This window comes from Agelaius phoeniceus, chromosome 6, assembly GCF_051311805.1.
Source record: "Agelaius phoeniceus isolate bAgePho1 chromosome 6, bAgePho1.hap1, whole genome shotgun sequence".
Classification (NCBI taxonomy): Eukaryota; Metazoa; Chordata; class Aves; order Passeriformes; family Icteridae; genus Agelaius; species Agelaius phoeniceus.
The window spans coordinates 33,693,375-33,718,135 of record NC_135270.1 but is presented as its reverse complement, the minus strand read 5'-3'; the positions used below and the strand labels follow the sequence as shown (position 1 = coordinate 33,718,135).

Below are 24,761 nucleotides of genomic sequence, written 5' to 3'. Positions count from 1 at the left end.
TAATTTCAAGATACTTTTCAGTTTTTAATCATTAATAAGAAAACATGAAAATATGAGAAAACCTTCAGGCAAGACTACTTTAGTGTAAGCCCAGGAATGTAAGATGTTTCTCAGCAGTATACCTTCATCTGTTTTTTTGGAGTCTCATTTTAAAAGTGCTAAGCAAAGGCACTTCCACAGATTGTTCTACAGTCTAAACAACTGGGGTTTGGCTGCTGAATTCCATTATTCCTGCAAGATATTTTGTTCTTCTTCAGTATTTTCTCCTGTTATCTCTTTGTAGCCTGTGCTTATTCACTGCTTCAGTATACACATTCTCTGTCTAGGGCTAGATCTTGTATTTTTGGGATGGATGGAAAGAGCACTGGAAATAACAATACAGCTCCCATTTCTCTCATCTTTTTTCAGTCTCTGTTACCCTTTTTGGGGAATAAGGGCCCTGATAGTCCAGGCTCTCCAAACATCCTTCTGTATCTTTCTCAGACTCTCACCAGACTGGCCTCAGGCTAGTTTCATAATCCTCAAAAAAAAAAAACCAACCAACCAGTCCCGATGTTCAGCATGAGATCATAACATGGTGATCTCACTCTGAACATTACCTTTCACTACAGCAGCTCTATTGACTTCTTTGCTTAGAACAGTTTGAATTTCCCACCAGCTCTGTTGTGTGATATTTGGCCTCTTTTAGGCAAGATACTTTTTCATGGAGTGAGCCTAAAGAGTACTGAGTAGAAAGCTCATGAGTCCCCAGGCCTTGTTTTAAAGAGTTTTCCATCTCAGCAAGAAGTTTGCTGCAGAGATTGTTTGGGATGCAGTAGAAGATGTTAGTGTACTGCTGAATTGGAAAGTGCAATATTTTATCTTTTCAGCTGGGGCTTTGAACAGGATTCAGACCCCAGGAGCCAAACTCATGATAGTATCACAGCTCTACAGTTATGTTTATTTGTACCCATTCTAGAAAAACACCATAGTCCTGTTCATTTGTAGACATTTTATTCTCCTGCTGCACATATTGTTTTGCACTGGTTCCTTTGAAAGCATTATTGCTTTCTAAATGGACAAGTTTTGGTAAATAAAAGGGAGAGAAAATGGCAAGAGCTCCTTTTCCCAGAAGGTTGGTTGCATCCAAGAGCATTGTGGGATGTAAGTTCATAAAAGCCAGGAGAGCTAAGATTAATTATAGCAGTAAATTGTCTACAAATGTTTTGGTTAGATATGCACAAAGTAGTGGGGTTTTTGGTCTGAGAAGCATTTGCTTGGCAGTTTATGGCCACCATACAACACATTCATAGGTTGTAGGCTGTTTAAACTTGAGGTGTAAATGGGCATATTATGTGAAACAATGTGGAATCCTTAGGATTATCCTAAAACTCTGCAGTTCATTCCACCATCCACAGAGAAGTTCATACCAACTCAAGAAGCACCTCTCTTTCCTAAGCAATGTTAGTTAGATCATGCACTAAAGTTCCCCTGTGTAACTGGAAGAAATTGAAATGAAAACAGACAAGACCAAGTAACACAACTCTTGGATTAGTCCACCAAAAGAATAATGAAGATGGAAAGGAGAAGTGAATCAAATTATTTTCCCTCTATTTTTTGTTCACAATAATTAACACATTGTTTCTGTTTAATTTCCTACTCTATATCTGAAAGAGAAAATCAGAATATCCCTTTATGGTTGAAATTAAGCACTGTTTGAACATTAAGATTTTGAACTGATCCCTCAAATTAGCCAACTTTCTTTGCAATTAATATGTGCCACTATTCCTATGAAACACTCCTTTGCTGACTCCCTCAAATATATACACATCACTTTTCTGACCACATAACTTTCCTTATTCCAGTTGTTATCACACATATGATCTTGCTCCCTATTCATACTCCATAACCCTGAACAGCCCATTTGTGAACTATCCAAAGAGCTGTCAGCTATCTGCACATGGTCCTCAGTAGGCAGGGACCTTGCCAGTATGAAATGGGGACTTGGCAATATCCCTTCAGCCCCTTACTCTTCGCTCTAAGTCACCCTCCTGTTTTATGTTTGTTCCTTTAAGCACAAGTGGGATACGCAAGTGGGAAGCACCTGGCTGAGTCAAAAGGGGCAGCAGAAAGGATCAGGACTGGTTGGAAAGCTGGCAAAGTCCAACTTCACATGAGGACACTCCCAGACTGTTGAGGAGGGGAATATCCACTAGCAAGTTCTTGAAGTACAAAGTTGCATTGCTTAATTTCATTACATTCCCTTTACCTCTCACTGTTGCCTCTTGGCCAGCAGTTGACACTCAAAGTTCTTTCTCTTGGTGCTTTTTGGGAAAGATATTTGATAGCATTTACATGCAGTAATCACCACATCAGGAAAAGACCTGACAAAATTAACACAAGACCAAGACATTTGCACTGAAGTAGCTTGCAGATATCCTATGCTTTCATCTACAGTATAGACCAGCAAAAATATAACAACATTAATTATATATTAAATGCTCCTTCATAAAGATAAAATTCTCCTGAACTTTCAGTCTACAGAAGTTCAGGTATTTGTACAAGCATAGCATGACTGTCATGCTCTTTCAACAGCAGGATAAAATCACAACACAAGTGCAATTTTCTATAAATCAGCTGTTGCAAAGCAAAAGACACAGGCCTTACGCAGTGTTTTCCATCTGTAAATACAAAAAGCACTTCAAAAAGCAGCCATAATCATTGTGCCATACTGTTTAAACAGGGAAACTAAGGCACAGTGTCTTCTCATGGTCTCAGCTAGAAGGAGAAGTGAAAACCCCACAGGTCTGCCAGAGCTCCCTCGTGCTACCCCATCCTGGGGCCAGTAGTGAAACTTGTGTCACAAGAGAATGTGACAGCAGTTGAGCACTAAAGACATTTGTCTTCCTATCATAAAATAGGGAATCACTGAAAGAGTTATTAAGAGTAATTCATGGATAAAGTGGCTAGAGCATTTAACACTTACTAAGTGTTTTTCTGCCTGTCTCCCATTATGATTTCTGGCTTTTTCTACATATTTTCTGGCTTTTTCAAAGGGATCAGAGTTCCACTGGAATTAGTGGAAGGAGGACTGAGAGATACATATTGTTAGTCACTAATTTATGAATTATCTGCAAATATTTGAATATAAAGACTCAAACCCTAATTTATCAATTTACCTGTGAGGAAAAATAACTGCTTTTATAATGGTCTATGTAGATATACAGCATATCAACTAACAATGTAGCTTACATAATCTTTGAAGTTTTTTTAATTGACATAACAATGTTAAAGTAATCTAGACTAGGCTATGTTCTTATGAAAATCTACTCCTTTCACATATTTAGTATATGTTAAGAAAGTGAACAGGAACTTTCCCATTGCTATCTGATTTAGTCAGATGGTATTTCCACAGTATATCCACTTCAGAATATCAAGTTCCCACTTTGAAATGACCAAATAAGAGCTTGATCCTGATGACAGTCAAATTTTTACAGCACTAAAAAAAACTGATGTATGAAGGTTTTTTTAAACACTACACAAAAATATTTGCTTCTGTTTACTGAGCTACTCAGATTTATTATCCTGAGATTGTAAGAGTACGTCATGAGATGTTAAACATTTTATGGACATAAGCAGTCACCTGCTACAAATAAAATACATATTTTGAAATCCCATCATAAAAAGGTAAAACCAAGATTTAAAAAACACTTTATGGCCTATCATCCAGTATCAGACAAAACAACTGAAATTAGTTTTGGCAGATTTGGGGATAGCAGTTAAAAATAAAAAATAACAAATATAAATGCATGAAAACTGTATTGCCATAATGTTTAAAGATAACTGTAAGTCTTTAGAGATGCCAATGATTGCTTTAGATATTACAAACAAGTGCTGCCAATCAACTCTAAAATATGTAATGCATGGTATTCTAGGTATCATAACTCAAGGCAAACTCCACAACAATAGGAGTAATATTGTCTGCCACAAACTACTCTCTTCATTAGGCAGCAATAAGAATTGACACATGCATTTCTTTGCAGTTGTGGAAATGTTGGCAGAAACATGATTTTGTCTTTTGGGGTTTTTTTTTTCCCAACATAACTCTAATTTTACTGGAAACTTCCTTGAAACCAATTGTCCTGCTCATGAATCTTGAGAAGAAAGTTTTAAACATATCCTGAGGCAAAGCTGCGAGGTAATATCACTGCACAAACAACAGCAATTGTATTTTCCCTAAAAATATTTGTTATGTCTATGTATAATCATGTGCTCACACTACAGAGAAAGGGAGGAACTATGAGTTTTCTGAAGACAACAGCTTTAGGTAGTGGGCCCTGAGGACACTCCAAAAACTTCTCTCCTCTAGCTGTGATCTTGATCTCCAAAAGGTGCAGTTCACAACATTTATTAGAGCAATGTTTTTGGAATGAAAAAAGTGTTTAAACACTTTACATTCACATACGCTTTGCTTAAACCACTTTTTGCCTTGTGAGCCTGGCAGCCACAACTCTATATAAACGAATTCTTGTCACTATCAGTTCCTTGTTTCAATTACTTTAAGGAATTCATTAATTGGACTTTGGTTCTTTTCTTTTCTTTTCTTTTCTTTTCTTTTCTTTTCTTTTCTTTTCTTTTCTTTTCTTTTCTTTTCTTTTCTTTTCTTTTCTTTTCTTTTCTTTTCTCTTCTCTTCTCTTCTCTTCTCTTCTCTTTCCTTCTTTTTTTCCTTCCTATACTGACTCTGCAAAGCTTTGTAATCTGACAATAACAACCAGAGAAAAACAGTGGCTGATCCTATCTTTTGCAGGCCACATTCAGCTTGCTCAGTAGAGGCTTTTTAATCAAACTTCAGTTCAAACCATGCACATGTTTTTTGCTGTTCTCAGGAATCTCCTGTTTGAAAATGGCAGGTAAAATTTTAAACTGGGAAGTAACATCTAGCCACGTTATCTGATGGCTTGGCATTGGCTGACCTCATATGTCACATGAATGAAATTCACCTTGCTGCAGTCCTGACACATTGTGCTGCCTGTTGATGAGGAGGAGGCAAAACCAGGCAGGCTGGTATAAAGATAAAAACAAGGAGAGGAAAAGGCAAAGCATAACTAGCTAATATCAGACAGGGTACTGTGAAAAACTCTTATAGCAGGCCTAGAAGAGGCCCATTAGGTAGACTCAACAGCTTAAATTGTCCTAGTTGCACCAAAAAAAGATTTTGCTGCAGCCCGTCAGCCTGCCATGGATTTGGGGACAGAAAGGCAATGAAAGGGATAGGAGAGCTGGAGGGGAAGGGTGGTGTGATTCATTTACTTGTTCCTTGCAGGATTCACAATTTGGGGATTCTTTGGGGGTTGGGGAGGGTGTGTATGTGTGTGTGTGAATTTCACCCTATATATAACTAGGAATCCTATTAGAAAACAACCCAGTGACACTGCAAATCCAGTATTTCTCAGCATGCTATTTTTGAAGCTGAAACACACAACATATTTTGATCTCCAAAGAAGCACAATAAAGATCCTCTCTTCAAAATAAAATGAGAAGTAAAAAAAAAACCCTCAACCAATTGCACATGTAATAATTTCCAGGCCGGCTTCCTGTGATTGTATCCGATTATTTAAATTTTGGACTGTCTCTTTAATTTGAGGAGCAGGGAGAGAGGCGACAGATGGCAGACAGAATTGACTTATGTCCTCTATTCTTCTGCAGAAGAAGGGGGAGTGCAGAAAGTTTGATCGAGGCAAAAGCTACAGTACATAGGGCTGGCTATAACTATCTAATAGGTCTTTTGACGGATCAGTTCGGAATATTTAGGTTTTTTTCTCCCCCAGACAGGCTTTGTAACAAACCCACAGTCCTGGAGGTTGCCATGGGTGACGAGAGAGCTGACATCCAGTCCCAACTACAAATAAGCACATGACAAATGGGCCCAGAGCCCTCCGACAGCCCTGAACCTTGGTGACCCCCTAAAAAACCCAGCCTCCCCATAGCCTGTGCCCCCCCAAAAAAGCATTACTGAGTATATTTGTCAAAACCGAAAGCTTGCACTTAATTGGAAACACTGCCGTGTAACTGAAATGCTTAGGACAGCATGTACAAGTAAAAATAAATCATGCAGCATTGTTATTTAATGCGCTGTGACATCATTTCCTGAAATTAAACAGAGATGACACAGATTCAGACAGTCCCTGCTAAGGTTCAGTTCAAACAATTCACAGATGTTTTCCTCCAGCCAGCAGAAAACAATGCGAGACTTAAAGCACTCCTCTCCCTCTGCCCCTCTCCATCTTCCACTCCCTCTCCTCAGCCTTTTCACTGGTACAAGGAGGTATGGCAGTTTTATAATACATGCTCCCGCAAAAATATTCTTTTTTTAATTTAATTACTCAGGCTGTTGTACTAAATAGATGGATCATTGTGTCACAAAAGCATCAATTTTTCAGAAGAAATAACAGATGTCTATGTAACAATGATTAGATTAACCACTCCCAGACAAAGCTAGCTTTTGAGGCCCACACACCCCATGACCCTGGGTTCCCTCTTCTGTAGGGGGTGGATGTAGAAATGTCAGATCTAATCTCAGATTCCATTTTTAAAACAAACAAAGCCCCACCCCCATCCCATTTCAGCTCTTTTCTTTTAAGATTGTGGTGTTTAAAAGGTATGTGAATGTTTGGTCTCTTGCTAATTCTTCAGGATGCTTTCATGGCTGAGGACTAGGAGCACTCAGAGGATGAAACCTTTCAGCCTGGGATCAGAAGTGTCATTCTGAGAAAGATTTCCGGATTTATTCTGCCCATGCTGGTGACACGGTAGTGCAGACAGGCAGGACAGGAGGGGGATGCTGATGACATTAGGCAGGGCTGTGCTTCCAGAAGCAATAACTACAAATGTTAATGGCCACCACAAGCCCTTCTGAGGAGACACCAGAGCAATTCTGGGGTACAAAGAGACACAGCTCTGTTGTCCTGAGGACTGCAAGACCACAGGTCATGGGAGTTTAGCAGTCAGGCACTGATTTTTCTTTAGCACTGGGGGGTGAAATCATTTAACCTCTCCTCACAAAAGTTTTTCCAGCTGAAAAATGAGCACAATATTATTTTGTAGGACATGCTTCCAACAGGGTGGTGTTTGTACAAAGAGGTCTGTTCTACACCAGCAGGCAACTTATTACCTTGCTGAAAACAGCACACAGCCTAAAAGCAGACCTGGAATAAAAATGTAGCTTAGGCTCCTCCAGCTCTCTGACCCCGTGGTGCCCTGAGGTGGAGATGGCAGCCACGCAAACACATGTGCAGGTAGTTTTATAGGAGAATCAGAGGACATTGTCCATCTCCTGTGTGTACCCTGGGAGGCTATAGCATGTTACAATGCACTCCAACACACACACTAAAATACACTAGAATGACTGCACATTCCTGTATTATCTGGAGTCTCCCAGCCTTCTTCTTGCCATTTTAACTGGACAGAAGTCTGTTGTATTTTTGGGTTTTGTTTTGTTTTTTTAAAGTAGAGGAAAAACAACAATGTGAAGAATGCTTCTCCCAGATCACATCTCAGTAAAGCTGTTCTTCTGCAGTTTGATGTGAAAGTAAGCTGTTCAGTGTACAGTGCAACAGCCAGCTATGTTTATAACTTTTCTTTAAGGTATTATTACTAAAATAAAATATGGAAGGAGATATTTTTGAAGGTGGGTTGGATTCGACTTCCTTGAATACTTGCGCCAAGATTGGCTTTGGACAATGACATTCATCTCTAGAATCAAATCTAATGAATAAATAAAATAGCTGCCCTGTATAAAAGGCTTGATAAGCCATTCATCAAAATATGATAGATACACATTTTATTCTCAGATACACCCACATAAATAGAGAAAAAAAAATCTGTTTCAGTGAGACTATTCATATTTTCCAATCTGGACACCTGAATGTAACAAGTTAAGAAAATTAATTCAGGTAAGTACAAAAGCTGTGGCTGGTTCATTTTATCACCTTCCAGGAGAACTTTAGCCTGACAATGAAACAGATAAAACCAAGATATATTCTACAGTAAACTGTGTAAAGAGCAAGATCTTCAGCCAGAAGATTGTGGAAATCAGGCTAAAATGATATTGTTCGAAGTTAGAAAACAGAAGTTCAGCTAGCAAAAAAAAAGCAGAAAAAATAGCTCAGCTCCTCTGGCTTTAGGGGAGACATCCCAAATACCATCAGATGGGAATTAGGCATTTTCATTAAGAAAGCTTTAGTTTGCAAGCTACCATTGGTAAATCTGGTACTATTAGTTATGATACACGTCTTCTCAAACACTATAACAAAAAAACCAACCAAAATAGAATTTTAACAAAGGGCATCCCTCCAGGTAAGTGTCAAAGCATAATTGAGACTCTGTTCTACCAGCTCGGTAAAAAAAGGTGAAAAAATGTTGAATGTAGCAAAAATGTAGTCTTTGGCACACTGCTGCAGAAATGGATGAACTACCAGAGGTACAAGCCCATAGAGTGGTATAATTACTTCCTTTATAACTTTCCTCTCTTCTGATTTTGTATATATATTTTAAAGGTCCTCCATCCCTCAAAAGGGCATGGGAGGAGGGGGACCGGCTCTATAGTTGCTGGTAAGAAATCCTAACTTCAGCACTGGTGTAAGCTGAACGTATCTATACATTTGAGCACTTCCTGTTTTCACTTTGTGATCAAATATGTTCTTTGCAGGGCAAATAGGGGAGCACTTGAGGGAGGAAAGCAGTGATGTCTGAGAGGCTAATTGAGTGTACTAAGAACTCCTTAGCATAGAGGAAAAGGAGTCTTCCAAAGCTATGAATAAACTCTCAGCTTGGGTCAGATTTCTTGCTGTTTCTTTTCTTTAACCACCTTTGAACTTGACTAAAAACAGTCTTAATGTCAGGTTTACCTTTCTGATGTCATAATCTTTATGTACTATTGAAAAGATTATACTACCAGACTAGGATTTCCTCTACTTTCTTAAACACTGGATATTATCCAGAAAAAGCATACACATTTCCAACCAATTCATCCTCAGATCTTTTATCTTCCGGTAGTGTTGTAATTCCAAATGTAAGACAGAGCTCAGTAAGTGAATGAGAACATGACAGAAGCTCTTACTCTTTGCATTTGATTTCCAACAATAAAAACATGCATGTGTATCCTATTTCAAATATAATTAAAGTTACTACAAAATGGAAGCTGTGATAGGGGTTAGAAATTGTTTTGAAAGACAGAGCCTGTCAGACACATTCATTCTACATCAGAGTTCAAGTGCCTGTCTCTTCAAAAAAGCCACTTAGGCCATTCAATTTTTAAAATTGGCTGCCTTAGGAGTTTGCAAACTGATTGAATAAAGGAAAAAAATAGCATTTTATTTAAAATCATAAGTAAATACAATGGTCAGATCTGAGTTACTCTCTTGGAATTTGACAGTCTAACGGGCTTCTACATTTAATCCATGCCAGAAGAGATGGACTGCCACTGCCTCTCCTTCCAGGGAAATCAGAGGTTAATGATTTTTGTCATATTGAGACTAACAGCTAACAATTGCTACAGTTGGCCTTTAGTTTTTTATTTGTCCTTTTGAGGTATTCAGAATAGGTGACAATGGCTTGCAGTTGAGAACATATGTAGAGAGACCCCTGTGGCTTATGGAAAAGTTGCTCCATGCTGGTTGGGTGTTTGAAAAAAAAAATACAACCAGAGCTCTTTTATGTTCCTCTCCTTAATGAATGCATGAATGTCAAAATGTACCAATGGCCCATTCAGGGGGCAAAGCCTAAGCAGCTCCTTCTTTAAGAACACATCCTGAGACATAAAATACATTTGCTTAACAAATTAAAATAATGAGATAATTCAATTAGTTTCTTAAAAAAAAAAAGAGAGAGCGAGAGAGAGAAAGAAAAAAGGGTACATCAGGGGATTATTGTAATACAAGAACAGGTCATACAGCACAAAAGAGGAACAAACCAATTTGAAATAAGGTTAGAGTAGTAATGAAGGAATGTACATTGAATCATGGACTGTCATTGTAAAGATATTTACTTGAAACAATAAAATTGTACATCACAGATTCCCCTGTTCTGGCTCAGCCAGAGTAACATTTTGAATGGACAAGCTAATTTGAGAAAAAGTGTGAGATCTTTAAAAGAAAGGAGTTTTCTTCCTTCCCTGCATGTGTTTATGGCAAGAATCTTTCTGAATTTACATTGCACTGGTCAGGGGTCTCCATTATCAGTTTGCAGGTCTGAGAATTACAGCGCAGTAAATCTTTCAACACCTGCAAACTCATTAAAGCCTGGACGGTAAAAGGTTTGGGGCTTTTTTGTGTTCATTTAATCTGATTTTTGTGAGGCCATCCTCACCAGTGACGGCAAATTTCCTTAATTCATGCAGGATGGAGAGGGTCAGGAGAGAGAGGATAGAAACAAGGAAAAGGGATTTCAAAAAGCCAGAAGAACTTTCCTCAAGAGAAGTGAGAGGCAGTTGACTGTTTAATAAGCAAGTGTCAAATGCTTTCAAGGAGCACATAAGAAAGAAAGGCAGGAAGGAAAAAAAATTGATATCACAAATTTCATAGGAGGAAATGCAGTTAACATGGAGGTGTCTACAAACCAAACTTGTTTATTTGTGGCCCTGCTTTTTGCTGTCTGCCTGTACTACTCGTGTAAAGATACCCTACAGCTAAACGAAAAACCCTCCACTAGCACTCACTCGACTTCCAAATTAAAAACATTTTACAGGTTAGTAAATCTCCAGCTGAGGTGATGTAGCAAAGAACAGCTGTGAAGTAATTTTGATAATGATGAGAATAATAAGCACATGGCAAGGTTCAGGGCTTTGCTGTTGCAGCTTCAGTGCTCCTGAATAGATAAAAGTGATTAAATACTCCTGATTATCCCTGACCAATATGTAATGGATTTACAGCCCTTTCAATTAGTCAGTATTTGCTTAGGACTCATTATTTTGTCTTTGGTTAAGTAATCAGCCCAGAGACTCATGTTCTGTCTAATTCCTCTGAGCCAAGTGGGTACAGGGCACCTGACCTTTGAAATGGCCATAGCTGAGAGGCAGGAATAACCACTACTCCAGCAGAGACACTGGCTATTCCAGCTAATCCTGACCCCACAGGCCAGATCAATGCACCTTAGTTTGCTACTAACGTCCTTACATCAAAATGATGGTTTAGAAATGTGAATCTATCTCTCCCCCCTTTAGCTGTGCTGCTGGCAGAGCAGTTCAATAGTCTCTATCATAAATAAATCGGGTCCAGAATCATTACTCTGTAACCAACAGCAGGAAATTTATAAAACCATGGAAATTTATAAAACTTCGGTAGAAGAAGAGGCAGTTAATAACAGTTAGCATTTCAAGCCTTATCAGTAAGAAACAATTTCAAAGTGCAAGAAAGAAGAAAATTGATAATTTTACCAGTTTCCATCATTTCTCACATGAAGTAAACTAGGCTTACTAGGTTTTCTGTGGAATTGTGTTTTGATGCCTAAATGAAGCTATAACAGTCAACAGAACACCAACACAATACCAATAGCAAGCAGACAAATAAAAGCCCAAGGAAAGCACTGCTATTTCACATATTTAATCTCTCTCCCCCCAAATGTGAATATGGCTAGGTTTTAATATTTATGGACTTGAAGAGAAGCAAAAGAGGTGCTTATTCTCTCTGTTACACAACTGAAAAATTAAGGAATCTATAAGCTTTCTTTATTTCCTCACAAAAAAGTGACAATGGCAAGGTTGCAAGCTGCTGCTTTGACTTCTCTAACATCCACAGCGTATGTCAGCACACGCACACAGAGCAGGGCTCTCTCTTTCACCAATACATACAAAGTTTGTGTAAACAGAGGCCAGCAATAAAGAATCCAGAAGTCAGAGCTTTCTATATGTTAAAGTAAGAATCCCCCTTTTGCTGTCTGTAGGAAGATTTTGAATAGTTCAAAGCCAAAAATGGTTACTTTGTATATAGATGGTGTTCCATGCTAAGGCGTTGTACTCTCTCTCTTTTTCTTTCCAAAGGATGTGTATATATATACATCTATAGAGATTAGATAGATAGATAGATAGATAGACAGATAGATAGATAGATTTCTTTCAGATTTGTCATGATTCCAAGACCTAAGGAAAAAAAATCTAATAATAAAAAAAAAAAAAGCAACAAATCCTGAGACCTAATAATGGGCAAAAAATTATGGGGATAATTGATTTCTAGTAGTGATGAATAAACCTCATTAGGCACATGAATAGAAATTTATTTTGGTTTTGGTCACCACTTACTGTGAGATGCTGGAAAAGCCACGCTCTCATGATATTTGTTGCTACTTTGGGGAAAATGCCTCTTTTCTTCTGACGCTTTTTGTCCTTGTCTGGGTCATCATCATCTCCTGTACCAGGTGAGGCTACACTGTTGTCTAAACCATCACCTACAACAAAGAGAAAAACAGGAAGGAGGAGATGTTTAATGAACCAAATACAGAAGCCAAAAAATACCAAGACATTAATTGCCAAGACACTACCACAGTTTGGGGGGTTTTTATTTGTTAGATCAGGCACATACTGTTTCTTATTATATAAGAATGCTGATGCAAATATGTAAAAATTAGAAAACCGTGTCTCTCCAAATACTAATTTTGTGTTTCACACATGCATATATCATTAATTCAATTATAATTGTGGGCTTGACATAGTGCAGTACCTCTTTTTCAATTATGGGATTCAATGTGAGAAAACCTGCCACAAGAAAACCCATTTACTGTAAATGCATCCCTACAACCATTCTGAATATGTACGTATAAGTAATCAAGTTAAATGTTCTGTAGTCTATATATTCGAGGCCCTCTGCAGAGGTGGCAGTAACCATGTCACTGTTCAGTGCACATAACACACTGTCAGAGGAGCCCCTCCCAGTCACCATCACCTCCCAGCACACACACACACGCACTCACAAACACGTACACCTAGTCTGACCCTGCGTACAGCATTTGCATGACATGAAAACTTCTACATCTCTGCATCAGTGGTTATAATCATTAAAATAAAAAGATGCACATCAAGGTAGAGCTCTCACTTAATCAGAACTTTCCATCAACATCCTTCTCTTCTGTGCTTTTCCCTGGCATTAATTGTGCATTAGCAAAAATCATTTACTTTTAACAGTCATAGTTATTTTTTCTTGCCCTCCAGCAAAAATGCCTTGAAAGCCTGCCTGGAGGGCATCTAAATTATGTATCTGAAAAACTCTTCTGGCAAGGCATTGCAGGACCCCTACTTTCTTAAAATTCATACGAGCACGTCTTCCTGTTTTTGGGAAGGCATCAATCAAGAGCAGCAATATATGCCATATTCCTACATTAATATTTGAACTAATAACTTTAAAAAAAGGAAAGAAACAAGATCCGACTTGTGGCATAATCAAATGCAAAATAAATGAAGAATACTGGGACAGCACTGAGACTTTATAGATTGCTGTGTTTTCCTTACACATCATTAGCCCGGAGCCACACGAAAGAGGAAAACAGAGAAGTGGAGAGTTTATGCTCCCTGCTGGTGTTTAAGAAGCCGAGGTCCTGGAAGGACATCTGGGAATTGTGCTGAGACGGTGGTTTTTGTAATTTAAGAATAGACATTCATTAGCAGTAAATGCCATAAATCCCATGCTAAGTAAAAACCTTGTCCAAGAAAGCCTAAAACAATAAACTCTGTGCTCAATGTAGCCTGAGCTAGACGCTCCATAGCTTCCTGAGGAATGCTATAGATTCATGAGCTAATTCCTATAGCCTCGTCTAGATCTGTAGTGCTACTAAACGAAATACATTGCTGCTACATACAGTCCATTTGCTTCAAAACTTGCATTTCAGCTCCATCTTCCCTCCCATGCCAGATCACCCTTCTTGTACTGCGTCCCCTCTGAAAAACTGACCCTTTTGGACTGGAGAGACAGAAAAAGCCACAGCAAAGAGCTGGCAGATTAATTTTATTGACATTTCCATTTTCACTGCAATGTGATACCCTCCATCACATGGAAGAGATGACCCTCACTATTTACAGACTGACAGGCCACTTCATTACAACCACCCTGCCCCAAGGCAGAGCAGCTCCTTTCCATCTGCCCAAACACCAGAGCAAGACCCTGAAGTCGCTGCTGTGTTTCTCGTGCCTTTTTTTTTCTCTTCTATTAACGATAGAGAAAGGAGAGTCAAATCACAGTAAGGTAGTTGAAGAGATTATGGAAGCTCTAAGCACTGTAACCAACTGTTTGCTTTTGTAATATATCAGTTATTTAGAAAGCACTCCTTTCTGCTGCCTTCTTCCCCCCCATGTATTCCACCCTACCCCTCTCTCTCAGACACGTGTGCGCGCGCACACACACACGCACACACACTTTCCACTATGCCAAGGAACTGCTGCAAGGCAAATTCTCACAAACACTAATGGCTTCTGACTGCTCCTTGGCAACCCCAGCATTTTAACCTGGGTGGATATGCTCTCCAAAATACAGACACTGGAGCTATCTCATCAGCTGTTCATGTGACACAGATGGAGAGTGGCTATTAGGAGCCAGGCAACGGGCCTTGGGGATCTGAGGTGCTGTACTGTAGCCTCAGGCAATTTTGAAAAGCAGTACCCGGAGATGGGGGGAAAAATCTCTACTGAAAGTGCAAGTTTGAAGTCAGTCAGTCTGTTTGTCTATCTGTCGTGCAGATAAAGATATCTTTGTCTCTTTATGTAAAAGTAATGTGTGTATGCACAGGATGTGTGGAGCTGTAAAACTTCTGCTCTGCACCATCCTTTCAAACCACAGAAACACCAGTTCACTCTCTCTATGGACAAATTCCTGTCTGTCTGCATATACTCTCCTATTTGTGAGCATCCTCAGCAGGAGTCTCCCACATGCTATATCAGTGTTTGGACTTTTTGATGAGGTTATTAATACCCTGGTTTGAAAAAGCTAATAGCAGCCCAAGAAAGAAAAGTTCAGTTAAAGCTCTCATTGCATTCCCATCGTAATCAGCAGTTGAAATCATAAGAGTCAGTGCTTCCCTAATCTGTTCCATAACCTCACAAAAGAAAATTCAAATATTGTAACTCCAAATGATATCAGAAGAAAAATGCAGCCAGATTTGTTCCTACTGGTGTACGACAGGCCTGTTAATCTGTAATGTCATATCTTTAATAGGACTACAACCACTCAGTTTAGTGGATGCAGGTTCTAGTGAGAAGAAATCACAGAAAAAGCCCATAACAGTCTTTTCCAAGATGGAATTATTTACTTCTGGTCCTAGCTTGCTTTATCCAAATAAATGTCAGTTGCTTTAAATGGAGAAAAGTACAATATCAAAAGCGAAATAAAATGAACAGATATGATAGTCACTTTATGGCAGATTGGATTAACCATATTTTTCACTACTGTATGAAGGAATCAAAATTTAAATAATTTAAATCATCATTACAAGAGATTCTGCTTATATGAACCATTCATATCCTGGCTTAGATGGTAATTTGTAAGAAGAGTAGAGTAAAATCCAAAGTTCTATGGAAATGGTAATTATACAAGCATAGTTATCCCAATTTTCTAGAGGAGAAATTAAGGTTTGGATTTTGGTCCACTGTCTCTCTCTTTCACACAGAACCAAAAAAATTAAAGGTGATTTTCTCCTGCTTCCCATACTGTTCACTCATTTATCCTTGTGCAAAGAGTACGCATGATTGCAAAACCCTATCAGTGTTGCAGGAAGGTGGAGAATTCTTAAGTGGCACTCTCTTTGTGAGGTGTCAATGACTAGGCCTGATTCGAGCCAGTAGAGAATTAGGCTTTTTACCCAGCTTGTTTAAGATTATAGCAATGCTATGTAATAGTCTCAATAACCCCTATAAAAGATGGAAAGAGTTTACAAGAAACCTTGCAAAGGGACCCACCTGGGGTTCCTTAAAGACCTTCTCTTCTAGGGGAAGAGTTTGCTGAGGATGCTGAAGACGCAAGTCTTCTTTACACAGTGGGAAATTGGGGCTTCCACACTGGCTCTGTGCTCAGGCACTCTTAGTATGTGCTGAGGGTTTCGTTCCACAAGCTGAATTCCTTTGCATTGAAAGCAAAGGATATTACCTCTTCTTTAAAAAATATCAAATAAGCAGTCATGGCAGGGTTTCCATTGCATCATAATTCCAGTTTGCTGCAAGCTGATTTCCTTGGACAGATAAGCTTGCAAGGCCCAGTGTTGACATAGCCAAGGACTCTTTGAGAAACAGAGACCAGTCCTATGTAAAGCCTGTCCAACCTTATTGTATCAATGAATTTTTCTTTGTTAGTCTCCCACATTATCAGTATTATCTCAACCCTAGTCTTTGTGCTCTTCATAGAGTAAAAACCTAGCAACAGATGAAGCAAGTTTAGAAGTTGCCCATCTTGTCCTTTTACTGCGTGTGAACAGGATGAATAACAAATTCACAATCTATCAAAATGGTAAGTGAAAAGGATGACCCAGTCAGGCCAAAGCACAGAAGCCTGGTAACAGTCCAGATTCAAATTCTAGAAATAGTTTCTATTACCATCATAGCCAGTAGAGCAGTTTAAAAAGTGATTTCTGGAAAAGTACATTTCAGAACTCAGTGTTTGAGCTTCTTCATCATCAGAGGCCCCTTACAGCTTTAAGGTTTGTCACACTAAAGCAAAAGAGAGAACAGCAGGAGTATCTAAACTCGGGGGAAGACAAGACACTTCGCCATTTTTCTAAAAATAGTGGATGCAATACGAAAAGCAAGTTAAAGTTTTTCTGTAAAGGAAAGCTGCAGTGCACTATGCTGATCTTAAGTAAACTACTCTAATATTCCAGACTAATATTTTGATGGAGTGGAATATGTAGATATGTGGATATAAATGCAAAACAAAGAAGAAAATCTGCATGCAGCCGATATTCACAACTTGCAATTATTTGTTTGTACTTATAATGTGCCCATCTAGACACATAAATTATGTAAACCATTATTAATAGGGACATTCGGCTTAGTAATACAATCCATAACACCACTAGAGAAAAATCTTAAAAATCTGGTTAATTATCACTGCCAAAAAGCTGGAGAGAACTGTCTGAAGATGTTTTTGAAGATAAGATAGTCTGTACTTAAAGGAAGACTAACAGAGAGGGAAGGTCAGCTCCAGATTCAAAGACCCTTCAGGAGAATCCTTATCTTCATTCCATCCTGTTAAAATTATCAGGCTTTTAGCCTTACAGCTCCAGTAGATCACAGATCTTTGAATGAAGTCCTGGCTACGGATTGTTTTTTTCTTTCTCTTCCTCTTAATGATCCTTGTTCCATGAAGTCAAGTTTCCTCACACCACAGGAGGCAAGAGGCCATACTTATCTCCTGCATTTCTTGCCCAGGGAAACTAAGATAGGTTATGACTGGCAAGGGTGGGACTTTGAAAATCACAAACAGTTCAGGTGGGCAACCCAGCTTAGAGCTGGGCCGTCATTGGCACTGCTCTGCCAGTACCTGTGCTGGTTTTGCTAGATTACTTTACTCCAGGAGGAAAGGAGCCATCAGAAGCTGTTCAGGGGCCTTAGAGGCACACTGAGCCTGTGCTGACCTGCATGGTCACTTCTTCCTGGAATGGAGTGTCCTCAGGTGAGCTGCTGTAATCAGACCACTGCATTCTCTGCCCTGGTGTCTCTGAGACACCAAACATATGCTTCATGGTTCCCTGTTCTATGTTTCAGAGAGCATCTTGGACAGAAAGAAAGGTTGGACACTGGTGCACTAGAGAGAACAGGAGAAAATTTCAGACCTATACCACTACCATCTCTCTAGAGGATGCCCTTCTAGAAGGAGACAAAGACCTGGCGTTGTCTCAAGCTCTTCTTTTGCTTTCCAGAATAAAACCCAGCAATTCCACTGGACTGATAATGTAAAGATGACATGTATGAATTAATAATTATTGCAAATTCAAATAGGAAGAAAACTTAAGATGCTATCAGACCCCACATACAAAGCTATTCTATGTAATCTAATTACAACTTAGCATAGTTTGTCATTCAGGAGCAAGTCCCTATTGCCATCTGGCAATATGTGTTAAGGGCTTAAGGACTTGCATAGTATCTTGTATATAAAGTGTATTTACAAGAGGCAGAATTAAAACTGTTTATTTTCTGTTTCTGGATAGGCACCTGTCTAGAGTCACTAACATATCTTATTTGCAAAAAGAAATTCACTAATGTTTTATTATTTATTCAAAGTAGGAATGATGCACATGTGAATGACATTTCAGCTCTTATTATAGCCATGCATGCTATAAAATCAGTGATCTAAGTATTTCAAAATTATTTTCAGAACTGTTAAGTTTCACATTTCCCCTTTTATTATTTTCTGTCCAAAAATAAGAAAAAGACTGGCCTTTTTGTGTTCTAAATTGTCTGTGTTTAGATTTCATGTTTATTTGTAAAGTGAATTGAGAAATCTTAGAAATTCTGTCAAACGTCAAAAATGTATTTTTGTAGCTTATATAAGAGAAAATTAATAAACCACAGTTTAAATGTTAAGCTCCTTTATACAGCCAGGAGGTTCATGGTTTGTTCATTGCAATCCAACATTTTTTCTCATCAGGTGAAAAAAGCGTTCCAATGCAGACAAGGGGAACAACAGTAAAGCAAACTGCTAATTACTGATCTCTCTTACGTTCCTGCTGTGCTAAACTGTCCAGACATGTTGAAGTGAAATTTTTCTGTGATTTTCAAGTGACTAGTTCATGGCCCACTGCCGTGGAGTGCAGGAGAAGGGATGAAATGCGTTAGTTTACATGCAACATTTACTAACTGTGTGGGTTTTCCGACATTAAAGAGGGGACAGTGACCCATGCCACCTTTTTCACACTCAAAAGAGCACTGAAAAAACAGTCTTCATAGGCTTACCTCAGGCTTCCCTGGCCCTTAACACCCTCCCCCCAGGGTAGGAGCAGAAAGAGAAAAAAGAAGGGATTTTGTGCTCCTTTCTCTTCAACTTTTCAGGCGGTATAAGCAGCATTTAGCAAATTCAGCCTCCAAATGGCTCCAAATGCTCTGAGCTGCAGGGGCTCATCCTTTGTTAGCCTCCCTCTATTTACACAGGATTTACGCAGGCTCTCCACTGAAGAGACCACATGTTTCTGACAGAAAGCACTTCCATTCAACACTGCATCAGGCAACAGGATTGTAACCACTGCAGCTTCACGCTGACCTGAGATTAGGGATTTCAGCAACACTGAGATGGTAACAATCTGCTAACTAACGAAAATTATCCATGGAGAACTCTGCTGCATACTCCAGTTAAAACTACCATGGCCAGATAGATTAGGTTACTTAAAGGGGCAATTAAGGACTAGCTACTGTCAAGAATATGCATGTCCATCTACAAATAACATACACACAGAGAAAAATATCAGCAGGGGGAAAAAACAAATTAAAAAAAAAATAGACTGCAGCTTGGATTAAAACAATTTCACCCACTGGTTGAAGACATAAAGTGTAAAAACAGACAGATGGACACATATGTAAATGTGGCTGCATTTGTTTCTCTGGAACTGGCAAGTTAGTAATAACAGTATAGTTTAATAATTTATTTTCCATGGTATTTTCACACTGGTTAACTGGGCAGTGGCAACACTTATGCAGAACTTCAGGAGCAGAATAATTCCTTCTATCTGATTGCTTCTGAGGCAAAGAAACTGAACTAAGCAACCTCTCTTGCCTCTTCCTACAAGAACTCAGTACTGGAACCTGATATCTGTCTGGGGATTTTTAAAATTTGGTAATTTTTTAAAAACCAATTTGGCCAGTCAGGATTTCTGCACTGAGATTTTTTTCCCCAGATTTAGTATGGCTTCAGGTTTTTCAAAATGGACTACACATACACAAACACAACAAATGTTGCTGGTTGATGCTTGTGATTTTTGATTCAATAGCTTTTCATGGGGCAAAAGAAAATTGGATGGGAGCACAGGGCCAGAAAGGACCACACAGATCCAGCTTTTGATGAGTTTTATTTTGACATTTTAATTTGGCAAATTATTTTGCTTCTGCAGCGAAGGACAAAATAATTCACTTCCATAATAGTAACTCCTACATGTATCTGATAACCACTTAAAAAGTACTAGGTATATTCTAAAGTTCTCCATAGTATATCATAATAAAGCTCTTCTGGGCACTCAATGATTCATTTTTAGTGATCTCTCAAATGCCCTTACCCACAGTTAACACTCAGATTTTATTAAGGAAGAAAGCAGGGACAAATGTCCACTTAAGTCCCAGCTCTCAAATTCAACTCTGCTTGCGCTGCAGTACCTAAAGCTAAAGCTTTTTTAATGTTCTATTCACCTCCCCTGTGTGGCATTTCTGCTAACACAGAGTTCACAATCTTTCAGCCCCAAACACAGAAGGCTGCTATCTTCAAGACATCCGAGGAATGTGCCAGATACTATCATCTCCCCTGCAATACAAAGAACCAGAAAGAGGCAGAGACCAAAAGGAGACCGTGCTGATCAGGTTACTAAAGTCCAGAAAGTCTTTCCCAGAATGCTAAATGTTAATCTTTGAACCAGAAAATGTTATAATTAAGATCCTTGTAGTTGGAGGAAATGCTAGCTGTAGAAGTCAAAGGTACAGCCATTTGAAGTTGTACTTTTTTGCACGTTTATCCTAATCTCGCACCCCTCATGCTGGCACAACTCCCATTAAGTACTTTGTTCTATTCAAGCAAAATTATCATTAATGTCAGTGGCAGTTTTGCCTGAGTAAGAAATCTAAGACCAGATCCATGTCTTGGTCACAGAGAATTGCAAGCACTGCACAATTCCAGAGGAGATACACTCATTAAAACATGTGGTTTATGCTGATTTATGACATTCTTCTATTTAAAAGTGAAGCTTACATTGTACCTCATCAGGAAAGTGTTCAATAGACTTTTTTCTACATGGTTTTAACTTCAATTCCCACCCTCCCCACCTCAGTACAAGTTGGTAAGTGTACTCCCAGTTTTTGGTATCTAGGCTGAAGGAAAGCATTATTAAAATAGGTTTAAGAATTCTATATGCTTCAGTAATTACTTTGCAGTATGAATGTAAATAGTTGCTATTCTGTTTAAATTTTTCATCCTACTAAACACTGTCACACAAAGTGTCCTTGTGCTGCAGTTTTAGTGGCATTCTTTTTAAGTCTTTTTTTAATATATTTTTAGAGAAGTATTTTTGGCATTCTCATAGTAATTCTGTTAAGAATACCAGCTGCAGACTGGCTACAGCTGAGGCAACAATAACAAGTCATTAAAGAAATCAGGAGACAAAAAAAATATTTTTCTTTTGCTGAAAGCACATCTCCGTTAAGAGACTATTTTCCTTTTTTAGTTCTGGGATAATGTTTTTCATTTTCTCAATCAACTGTGTAAAAGTATACATTAAAGAGCTATATTTTGTTCTAAGTAGATTTTTTTATTTGTTATGCTGTTACTTTTATCATTAGAATAATATCAAATGTGGGCAAAATAGCTAAGTTCAATTAAAATTCTACCTGCAGTTGAAGTAATTAAGTTCAGTTGTACTTCATCAATATTTAACCTTATTTAACCTTTACTATTTTGCAGTTGCTTATATATAGCAGAATGTGAGAACTTAAAAGTAGATGATGACTAACATCCTGCACCATTCTTCATTAAATCATTAATGTAATTTCTTTAAGAGTAAAAATTATTGGTTTTTTTAAAAGGAAAATAGCAATCATAGCATCTCAATTTTCCTTAGAGTTGTTAAAAGTATATAAACTACTTTTTATTTTATTTTAATGTCTTGCACATCTTTAATGTCTTCCCCTTAGACCCTATGTTGTTTGTCAACAACTGCTTGTCCAGGAGACAGCCCCTAAAATGATGCCCACTAGTACAGCAAGAGTCCATGTACTGTCCACATTAGAAACCTCTTTTTTCAGGGCTGTTTAGTTGTTAAGTAAGCAGTTGCTGAAATGTTCCATATGGGTAGACATGGAAAAGATTTTTTCATCATTAAAAAAAAAAGAACTAGAAAAGTAACAGACAGTTATTCCTGAGAGATACTAAGTTAAAAGCTCCAATTACTGAAAAGGACACTTGTTAGGCCACAAGTCCAAAACGCACATTTGTCTATTTTGAGATGCATTTAAAAAAAACAGAGGATGGCCAAATACTTTAAGAAAAAAAAAAGATGTTTTAGTAGAAAGGTCTCAAAATGAACCATAAAAACTTTTTCTGATGATAAAATGTACACGAATGTGTGTTTTACATAAAACAAATGAAAGTACTGTCTTGATATGCATTCACAAACTCTTGAACAGCGTAAGAAGAGATGCTTGCTGTGAATGCATAGTTCAGAAAAAAATTTAAAAGTACAAAACAACTCCAAACTTGGCAAGTCTTACATACCATAAGAGCTCCAACACCTATGCACAGTAGGGTGGATTAACCCGCTGGGTGCTGCGGACATATATATGCACCTCCTCCTAAAGTGTTCATTTGGCTGGCAGTCTGGAAAATGCCAGAATGTGAAGGGTTACGTGGGAACACTGACAGTCTGCTCTTGCAGGTTTAACTTAAAGCCTGTACTTTAAATATAGGGTGTTATGTATTTGGAAAAGCAGCTAATACTCTTTATAAGTGATGTGCTACTTGGCGCTCAAAACAAAGGACTCAATCAAGTCTTGCTCCCACTAGTGAATCATTCTCCAGATGACAACTGCGTGCTTTGGACCTGCCTGTCTTTATTTTTGTGGGTGCTATTTTTCAGAAGTCTTTTCCTCCAAGAAGCCTCATAAACATAAACTGTAAACCATCAACAACTCATGTGCTGTACATATTGGATGCTTAAAAGTGGTTACTGGAAAGACCTGAAATGTTTCTTTCCTTTGAAGTCCAGTAGATGGACAAAAAGAGCAAGCATAAGGGAGCTAAAGCTCATAGTTAGGCCCTGACAGATATCTTTATGATATCAGAAAGGCAGACAAGCAATTTTTTTTCCATTGTATAATTTTACTGATTTTTTTTAATCCAGAGAATATGATTAAAAAGCAAGCAAAAAAGAAGGAATGGCTATGGCCACCTTTCTCTGTAGTCAAACTGTTCCAAAAGATGCTTTGGGCCGCTTTAAGTGATTGAAAGTGTATTGGCATACACATAATTCCATTGAAACAGGGGAAAAAGCTTTTGACAAAAGTTTCAATGAAGTGGATTTAGAAAATGAGGAAGCATAAAAATAGCAAAACCACAGGGTACTAAGTTGTTGTAACTCTATTTTTTAAAAAGTTCACAGCACAAAACTCAAAAGCACAGACACCCACTCTGAGACCTGATGCACTGCCTTTTTGCTCATAACCTGTAATTTCATTTCAAGTCTTTCACTGTTACAGAAAATATTACAAAACACAAATATGAAGTGTCTACAAAGTCTTCCTAGAACTAATTTGTGTCCATGAGCTCTTTTTAGGGAAGAGCCTCACAAGTTGGGGTCCAGAGAGCTTACATCACCCCACTTTCTACTTCAAAGGAGTTAGTGTTGCCTACATGTAGGGACCCCAAATGAAAAGCCTGGCAAGTTATGAGACTTCCCTTCCTTCAGGTTCAGATGGGTAAAATGGAGCTTCCCTCTGGACCTAGGTTCACCTAGCCAGTCAGCAAGCTGACCTGTCTGCCATAAGATCAAATATAAGCCCCACCAATCAAGCAGCAGTCCAGGCTAAATGTGCTGATGCAACAAATTTCCAGATCTTGATCACACTAGGCAGGGGAGTCATTCTTCTCAGTGATAAAGTCACTGAATGCACTCTTGAGGAGATAAAAAATTAAGAACTGGCTGACTTTGCACCATTTGAGTGAGTTATTCACCACTGACCCAGAACAACAGAATTGTCATGTTCTGACACCAGCTAGGAATGACTGTAGACATGGTCATCTCTGACTCCTTACTGCAAGTCTGTAAGGAGGAAACAGGAATCATTTCTGAGCTGGTTAGTGGCAACAATCCAGAAAGTACAGTATTTAAATACATTATGCATTAGAAGAAACTTCACACAGTCTCTCCATCTCTCTCTCCTTCTCCGCCTCTTCCTAAAAACTTGGTGAAATAATGCCAATGAAAGGCCGATATTATTAAAAAAAAAAAAGTCCAAAAAACCAAACCAAACCAAAAATAACCCCACAAAACAAAACAAAATCCTACCAAATAGGATCTCAGCAATTAAGATTTGCCTCAAAGACATTAACCCCCTGCTTGCAATTTTATACTTAAGATATTTTTACCTGTGTTTTACTATGTCAGGTTTTAAAACTTAACAGAGATTTACACTGCACATAAGAATTGAGATAGCTAATAGCATTATCTAACACAAGGTATTCTATTCCCTTTTTCTGTTGCTGGCTCAGAAAGTTACCTTCAGTAAATTTTAAGCAAAATATTTTTTAACTTCTCAAATAAGCAAGGACACAGCTTTCAATGAAAACTGCTTTGAAAGTAATACGTGATATTGGTGGTGGCTCTTATATAAGTAAATATTATATATTACTACTTTTAAATGCAAACATGCCACCACACTCCTGTGCTCATTTGAGCATTACATTTTTTCATGTCTGAGCATGCCTATTGTTTTTTGCTAATTCTTCATTTCTAAATGCGTATCATAAAGGGAACATCCTGAAATACTCTGTTAGAAGGCAGGTTCTTGGACATAATACTTGTGATCAAAATAGATGTACAAGGACATCTTATTTCTTTTCTCCTTCAG

General features: G+C 38.3%; 1 protein-coding gene across 4 annotated transcripts in view; it reads right to left on the bottom strand.

Annotated features, from left to right (window-relative positions):
• Positions 1-24,761, bottom strand: part of MEIS2 (Meis homeobox 2) — a 174,108-nt gene that overhangs the window by 108,713 nt on the left and 40,634 nt on the right. For all 4 annotated transcript variants that reach the window (XM_077180374.1, XM_054634026.2, XM_054634024.2 and 1 more), the window contains one exon: positions 12,273-12,418. In XM_077180374.1, coding sequence (XP_077036489.1) covers positions 12,273-12,418 — 146 coding nt within the window. The remainder of the gene's footprint in view (positions 1-12,272; positions 12,419-24,761) is intronic.